Source organism: Lactuca sativa, chromosome 6 (assembly GCF_002870075.4).
Source record: "Lactuca sativa cultivar Salinas chromosome 6, Lsat_Salinas_v11, whole genome shotgun sequence".
Lineage (NCBI taxonomy): Eukaryota > Viridiplantae > Streptophyta > Magnoliopsida > Asterales > Asteraceae > Lactuca > Lactuca sativa.
Genome location: NC_056628.2, coordinates 134,910,463 through 134,919,303, shown reverse-complemented (window position 1 = coordinate 134,919,303; position 8,841 = coordinate 134,910,463). Strand labels below are relative to the sequence as shown.

Below are 8,841 nucleotides of genomic sequence, written 5' to 3'. Positions count from 1 at the left end.
TATATTAAATATTACTTAAATACTAAAACTTATTAGCTTTCAACTAGTTAACTCTTATAACTTAATTTTTTTTGTAACTTATGAAATATTAATTGGTTGATTTAGAGTATATATAGTTCATGGATGTATATTAGATTGTTAGGATTTCAATAATAAGATTCGGAAAAAAAAGAGTTAAGTAAACACAAAGTTCTGCTTCATGAGATAGAACATGAGCAATAATATAGTTGTTTGATAGAATTTTCGTCAAATACATAATTATTATGTCTTTCGCTCTATTTTTTTCTTCACGTTAAACTGCTTTTGTTTTTTTATATATTGTTTTCTATTATTAGAGTTTATGTTTTTGGTTGTCATTTTAATATTGTTTCTTAATTCTTTAATTTATAATTGAAACTTATCGTTTGTTACTGTTTATATTATTAAAATTTATTATTATTATTATTATTGATACTGTTGCTTCATTTTCTAATTTCCTTGTGAAACTTATCTTTTAACACTGTTTTATAATTTATCAACAAAACTAACATCTAAAATAATTAAAATATTTGCTATGAAGTGATGGATGACAATAATAACAAATAAATTCGTAAGAAACAACCTGAGAAAATGATCACTATAAAATATTATTAACACTAAGTTAATAAAAAAGATATAAATATTTCTAATATTATATATATATATATATCAATAATATAATTATATTATTGTACTCAAAACAATAAATTTATCACAATTTTAATCACCTTAGTTTTATTTCTATGGAACGTATGAATTTTCGCCTAGCAAATAACTACTAAAAAAAATAATCATCTTACATGGATCAAGAATTAAAACTACAAACCAAAAAACAAAGATAAATACCATCAACTTTTAACAAAAATGGACTGAAACTAGAACTTTAATTAAACCACAGGGGGGGCTATTAATGTAATATAGAATATTTTGAGGCCAGTCACCGACCCACTTGTCCTGGCATATTTTTAAGCTCCAGGAAACTGTTACTCATTCCTCCACGTGGCATGATCTCATTCGTCTGTTTACTTTATAAGTAACCGACTTCTCTTTCCTTTCAACAAAATCCCAGCCCTTCGTCTTTCTTCCTCTTTCCCTCAAGCTCTCAGAGAGATAGGGTTCTTTCTCTTCTTCTCAAACCTCGATTTCAGATAGCATGCAGATCTATGGCGATTTATAGATTGTGTATCGGTATCTGTATGTGTTCGATAGCGATTATGGAAGCAGCGAGTATATTCTCACGGCGGTTTTCTGATTCGCTTGGTACAGGTCGGGAACGGCTTCGCCGGCGATGTCAGTTTTGCCTCTTTTTGCATCTCAGTCGAAGGTGAAATCAATCGTTATTCGGTGATTACCGATCCCGCCTTGTATCAACTGAATTGGAAACCGCTGTGAATTTTTTTGGAGCAGCTGTAATGGAGGATATTTGATTTGAATTCGGAAGATTCAGGAAACAGGTGAGTTTTTTTTTTTGAAACTATTTGTGTAGATATGGATCTTCGATTTCAGGTTTCAAATTCGATTATGCTATTGGGTTCTTCTCTAATTGTATGACATTATGCAGATCTCTGTTCTTTTGTGTTTCAGATTTTTATATCTGTGTATAGTGGATTACATTGAGTGGAAAACGTTGCTCTTTTATTTTGAATATGGATAAATCAACTTTCTTCTAGTGTTTCTGTGTTAAGAATTTGAAAGAAGCCTAGCTGTTTACGAATTTGTGTTTGCAAATCAAAACATGAGTATGGTTTCGTTTATTCGATGCTGGTATAAATGGAAATGACACCATGAAATTGGAATCGAGACAAAGTTTACCAAAGAAAGGAATATTTACTTTTGGTAGTGGAATATAGATTTTGATTTGCCCATGAAAATTTGGATAACCATAACATTGTGTTTTCTGCACTTTTTTTGGTTGAATTGATCAAATTAGGATACGATATGATGTATCTAAGCATGCCATTCATTTTGTTTTCTATCCTTTCTTAGAATTCTATCCCTTTACCTTTTCTTAAATCAACTTTCAGTCCACTCTTATCTAATCCTACAGTTTGGTTATATCAGTCTATTTCTCATTGTGCTATAGGAAGTTAATAATGTTACAAGTTAATTTCCTATCAATATAAGGAACATTCGTTATTTCTAAGTGTTTTATGTCTGAAACCTATAACTAGTTATGAATCTTAAGAGGCTGCATAAGAAGTCGACTATTTGATAAGTAAACTAATATAAATGTCTAAATTTGTGTATTTGTTTAGAAGGTTTTCTTAGGGTTTTAGGTTTGCTTTTTTTTTTTTCCTAATAATGTAGTTATCCTTATTTATTTAAGATGTTTGTTATGTATAGTAATGCTTCTAGCTTAAGAAAAGAAGACAAGTTTAAAGTAGAATAGAGTTTTATAATAATTTGAAATAAATTCTTCAAGATCTTAGTTTGTTCATAGTATTCCTTTTTTTAATTTTTTTATTTATAGTACTTGTATTTTGAATACCTACTTCTTAATATTCATTTGTTTATTTGTAGCTAATGTTTTAAATCGTATATTTGAATTTTTTTATTTATAGTTTCTGCTCCAAACACAGTCTTTGTCTCACAAAGAATTCCAATCATGGTATTGGAATTTAGGTTGATCTATTTAAATTATAAAAAATAATTTTTTTGTTTTAAGTTTATTGATTGTTTATAATATTATTTAACACTTATGTAATATAACTTTTCGCTTTAAGCACCCCTGTTGTTTTCACAACATTAATCCTTTAATTCTCTCACAATGACTTCTCAAGTATAAGTGAACGACTATATCGAAAGAATTATGAAACAGAAAGTGTATTGTTTTGTAATGTCAAATATTTAAAAAAAGTTTTTTCGATTTTTTGTATTACATATTCTAAAACACGAGAATGATTTTGATTGTTTCGATGGCATCAAACCTTTTTACTTATGATTGTTATTTTCCCGAAAAGGAGACCCATGTTTTAATAGCAACAGTTACACAAAGATTTTAACATGACAGCATACCAAATCAAAGAAAAAAAAAAGGTACCACAATTCACTCCCAAAGTCTATGCACCAAAACTAAACGTTCACAAGATTGAAATATGAGTGAATTGGCCTTTAAAAAAACCAGTGGTCTAGATATGCACATCTAACCAATATTAAGTTCGCATCCATTTTATTAATTATCATTCGAATTCAAAGTCTTTTCAGTTCTGGAGATCCGTATCTAAAAAATTTCCGAAAATTGTCAGATCCGGTTCACATTTTCTTCATATAGTAAAACTAGCTAGATAGATGCTATTTAGTCTGCCTGTTTTCTTTTCTGTCCGTTGTTTAGTGTCTGTTGTTTGTTGTACTTTATTAATTAACATTTGCACACAAAGTCTTCTTAGTTCCAGTCTATTCTGTTGTCTTTCTACTGTTTGCTCTCTGTTGTCTGTTGTTTTTTGATGAGATTTATTAATTATCATTCGAACACAAAGTTTGTTCTAGAGACATGTATCTCAAAAGTTCGATCTAGTTCATATTTTCTTAATATAATAAACCTAGCTAGGTACTAATCAGTTAGTTTGCTACCCTTCTACTTCTACTGTATGCCATTTTTTGTTTTGTGTACTTTATTAATTAACTAGTTTATAACTCGTGAGAAACATGATTATAAAATTAATTAAATTTTTATAATAAAATTTTATAATTATTAATCAATTATTTTAAATAAGTCATTTTAAATAAATTATTAATAAAAGATATATCAAAATTTTAAAGTTATTATAACTTCAAATTTAACATATAACTAGAAAATGTAAATTTGAATTTTGAAATGAGTTGTCTAATATATCTATATGATAAATGACATAATATTAATGACGAATTGTATTAGAGTGACACTTGACAAAAGGAGATTAAAACTATTTATTTATTAGAATATGAATATTCGAACACAAATGCTACTCAGACCCATATCTCAACAATTTGATCAGTTCACATTTTCTTAATATTATTCAGCCGGTCTGTTGTCTTTCTACGGTCTGCTATTTGCTATTTGTTGTTTGTTGTATGCTATTTAAAGGGTAAATCCATTAGACATTTGGTATCTTAGTTAAATCAATTCCCATACTAGGTTTTTAGCAATCCATAGTGTATCCATATTAAATTTTAAAAGGATTTCCTTTTAGTTTATTTATTTTTATTCAATGATTTCCTAATTATGTTGGAATCCTTGTTTATTTAAGATGTTTATTTTCCTTTATATACAAGATGTTTAGTTAAATAACTATATAGTAATTTTATTGTTTCATTATTTAATGATCTGTCCTCTAAAGACATCCAAAATGATTCAGTTTTATTAATTAAGTTTAATGGATTGTCAAATCAACATTTCACTTTTCATATAAACTTTATAATTTAATTCGTCCAATGCATTAAAATATGTAGAGTTAAAATGAAAATGTTTTTAATCGTTGCATGCCAACTAGTCATCGCACTTCATTCAACCATACAATGTGGATGTTCTAAGTTAGATAAGTCCTAAGTCCTTACTCGATTAGGATTTTATATATATATATATATATATATATATATATATATATATATATATATATATATATATATATTGTTGGATTACTGTGTAAGCCCGTAACTATATTTGGTAAGTACTTGACCCGGTTGTGTATGGTCTTTTTGGGTTGCCTTCACCAGAGCAACATGATATGATGATTTATAAATAAAGAGGTTATTATGATTTATTAATATATTATATGATTAATATATTAAAAGAGAAATCATATAGTTTAATTAGTATTAGACAAGAATTAATTAAAAATTAATTTGTGGCTAAAAGAGATTAATTAAATAAAGGGGACTAGAACTGTCAATTGTGTGATAGTTGGTTTTGGGCTGTGGATCCTTATGGATCATAGGGTGGACGAAATTAAGGTGTATGGACTCCTTGAATTCGTCCAAGCCCTAATCTAGAAGGATCCTTGGACTGCTTAAGGCCTAAGTAATCCAATTAGGGTTTTAGGTTGTAACCCTAGCAGCTCAAGTATTTAAAGGACCCAGGGGCTACAGAAATCACTTACCAAAAACCCTAAGGAGTTCCTAGAGCCAATTTTGTGTCCTCAACCTCTCTCCATATCATCCTCTTGCTTATTGGTGTTTGTAAGCCATTAGAGGAGTGACAATTGTTACTCTAAGCTCCAAGGAGAACAAGATTCAAGCCTTCAAGAAGAGGTAATCATCTAGATCTCTTTTGTATTGTCAATTTCGAATTGTATACCATAGATCTAGGGTTTGCAAGTCTTGGATGAAAAGCGTGTTCATTAGAGAAATCTAGATCCAAACATTAGGGTTTGTATGTGCATATAGGAATGTTCTTATGGCTCAAACCCATCAGTGGTATCAGAGCCTAGGCTTGGCTTCTCTTGAATTTGATGATTTGTGTTTTGATTCTTGCTTAAAATCGATATTTCTTGCTCTCTGCCTGATGAATTCAGCGACGGCGAGTCCCATTGTGGACTCGACGAGTCCATATGGGGACTCGACGAGTCGGAGTGTCAGACAGAGGGAATTTCGGGATTTCTTGCTGTTTTGCTTTAGGATAATTACCCAAATTGTTTTAGCCTAATAAAATCCGAATTTTATTACCTTTTTATCGATATCCTCATCAAAATAAAAGATAATTGCCAATTGTTTAAATAATAATTTTCTTATTTGATAATACTTGATTATTTAAATTAATTGTTGAATTATGTTGCAAGTAATATTGATTGGGTCAAATTTAGATAATTATTAAATTAAATGTTTAATTGAAAAATTATTTGTTATTTGATCTTTTTGTTTTGAAAATGTTCAAAACTTGCCCTCAAGTTTTGAAATATAAATTTTATAATTAAAATGTTTAATTTGAACTATTTAAATTTCAAACCCTAGAATTTTACAAGTTTAAAATTCAACCTTATACTTTATAATATTATAAGATTAATATATATATATATATATATATATATATATATATATATATATGTATATATATATATATATATATATATATATATATATATATATATATATATATATATATATATATAACTTAAATTCTAGTCTTACCGTTAGTAGGCCTCATTCACGAAGCCGATCTATAAGGGGGTATAAGGATATGACCTATAAAATGACCATTTAATGGGTGTCCACTCTCACCCACCGCTTCCTTGATTGGTGGATGGTCGTTATCCGAATGGGTAGGATATGGCAACCCTTTCTCATTAATAAGTATAATGAATATATATATATATATATATATATATATATATATATATATATATATATATATATATATATATATATATATATATAAAGTAACTAAACGTTTTTACAAAATTCTCAATCTTAGTTATTTTAGGCAAAGTGAATTGATGCAATCCCATGAAATTACACTTTGTACCCTTGCTAAGAAGTTAGTGGAGCGTGTGTGGTTAACAGGCACACTAATTGGTTCTAAGCAAAGGTGGCAAAGGGTGACTCGTTGTTTGTCGTAGTTCGATGGAGCGTGTGTGGTTAACCGACACATTGAATAGGTGACTGTAACAATGAGGGCACCATGTACATTTGCATGGTTATTCACACCCGCTTTGTGATCCTCGACATCCTAGTCACAAACTTGAGGGGCATATCGAGATTGAAACATGCCATTGAAAAGTTCAATGAATCTCAAAGGAATCTAGGAGTTTTCACTACATTTAAAACTTAACCTTCCTTTTGTTTTTCATGGTGGAGAATTAGTGAATTGTCATTCACTTACCTTCAAATTATTTGCATGTTAGATTATGACATCACTTTTCTAATATGTAAATAATGTTGTTGGATCCTAGCCCTAATTTCTCATTTTGGGTGTTTAATTATGGATTCATTTCTAATCAAACTTTGTTCTTTTCTTCAGATGTCGAACTCAAATAACAACAACGCTTTAGGCTCAACCTCATCCGGCTCGTTCTCACTCATGAACTTGTGTGGGAGAGTGATCTTTGACAGGTCCAATTTCAATGATTGGATCCATAACATCCGAATGGTCACTCGTTACAAGGACAAAGAGTATGTCCTCGATAAGGAACTGAAGGAGGTGAACATCAACATTGCTACTCCCGAAGAAATCGCTGCCTTTGAGGCCCATAAGCGTGATGCCACGAAAGTCCATTGCATCATGCTGGCGACCATGACTACTGAACTACAAAAGTCGTACGAGGACTGCTATCCCTATGAGATGCATCAAGACTTGGTGGACCGGTACCACCAAAGCGCGAGGCAAAAAAGGTATGAGATCATCACTTCGATGATCACTGCCAAAATGGGTAACGGAGAGTCCCTTACCGTTCATCTGCAAACGATGCAGAGATATGTTGATCGCCTGCTGAAATTGAATGTTAACTTCGATGAAGAGTCGGCAATTGACATTATCCTTCACTCCTTGACTCCCTGTTACAACCAGTTCCGCATGACCTACCACATGAACAAGGAAGAGGTCACCTTGAGCAAGCTTCAAGGATTGCTTAGGACTGCTGAGAGCAATCTCAAGGATAAGTCTATTGCATCAACTCCCACTCCAACCGCTGCTCCTATTTTGGCTATTGGGCAAGGGAGGGGCAAGAAGAGGAAGGCTCCTTCAAAGAGCCACCACAAGGGAAAATCCCAAGATGGTACCTCTTCTAGTGGAACCAAAGTTGGTTCTGCTAAGCCCAACTCTAACCCGAAGGAGGCAGAGTGCCACCACTGCCACAAGATAGCGCATTGGAAGAGAAGCTGCCCGAAATATCTGCAAGCCATCAAGGATGGGAAGATCAAGCCATCTTTCGCAGGTATTTACATGATTAAATCTAATGATTCATCACATGCTATTTCTTGGGTTCTTGATACAGGATGTGGTTTTCACATATGTTCTGATTTGCAGGGACTAAGAAGAGATAGGGATGTGGAGCTTGGAAAGATAAATCTAATCATGGGGAACAGAAGATCGTTGCCTGTCACCAAGATTGGAGTGTATTCTCTAGCACTTAGTAATGGATTAGGATTAGATTTAAATAATTGTTGCTATTCGCCAGATATGGCAAGAAACATCATTTCATTTCATGGTTTGTTTAGACAAGGATTTAGATATTCATTTGATAATGAGAAAGGTTCTATTTATGCTTAGCTAAATGGTGTTTTATATTTCGAAGCATTGCCTTGTAATGGAATTTATGAAACTGTTATGATTGTAGATAACCTAGGAAATGATGTGTTGTGTGCAGATTCTTCCAATAGTATGGATAAAACATGCTTGTGGCATTGTCGTCTTGGACATATCAACAAGAAACGCATAGCCCAACTCCAAAAGGATGGAGTGTTGGAGTCATTCGACCTTAGGGATGATGACGTGTGAGAGTCTTGTTTACTTGGAAAGATGACCAAGTCTCCCTTCAATGGCACTTGTGAAAGGGGTGAGGGTCTATTGGATCTCATACACACCGATGTGTGTGGACCCTTTAGATCAACCATAAGGGATGCGAACCGCTTCTATGTGACTTTTATCGATGATTATAGTAGATATGGGTATACTACTTAATCAAGCACAAGTCATAAACCTTTGAAAAGTTCAAAGAGTTTAAACAAGAAGTGGAGAATCAATTGGGCAGGAAAATCAAGATGCTTCGATCCGATCGAGGAGGAGAGTACCTAAGTCTTGAATTCCACGACTATCTTATTGAATGCGGAATAGTTTCGCAATTGACGCCACCTAGGACACCGCAGTTGAACGGTGTGGCTGAGAGGCGTAATCGAACCTTGTTGGACATGGTT

General features: G+C 32.0%; 1 protein-coding gene across 3 annotated transcripts; it reads left to right on the top strand.

The window, feature by feature from the left end:
- The first annotated feature begins 964 nt into the window (after nt 1-964).
- On the top strand, nt 965-8,264 carry LOC111919212 (uncharacterized). Of its 3 annotated transcripts, XM_052764715.1 has the most exons (4): nt 1,064-1,212; nt 1,285-1,472; nt 6,950-7,862; nt 7,955-8,264. In XM_052764715.1, exons 3-4 carry the CDS (start codon nt 6,950-6,952, stop codon nt 7,969-7,971), a joined length of 930 nt encoding a protein of 309 aa, XP_052620675.1. In that variant the 5' UTR covers nt 1,064-1,212; nt 1,285-1,472; the 3' UTR covers nt 7,972-8,264. The 3 variants fall into 3 exon arrangements, 1 of the variants encoding a protein (XP_052620675.1); XR_006184394.2 differs by lacking the exons at nt 6,950-7,862; nt 7,955-8,264 and adding an exon at nt 1,603-2,052 and having other exon boundaries at nt 965-1,472; XR_002859431.3 differs by lacking the exons at nt 6,950-7,862; nt 7,955-8,264 and adding an exon at nt 1,580-2,052 and having other exon boundaries at nt 965-1,472.
- Nucleotides 8,265-8,841: the final 577 nt, after the last annotated feature.

What these genes read in the sequence shown, in the direction of transcription:
- LOC111919212 (XM_052764715.1), top strand. Translation starts at nt 6,950, where the DNA reads ATGTCGAACTCAAATAACAACAACGCTTTAGGCTCAACCTCATCCGGC.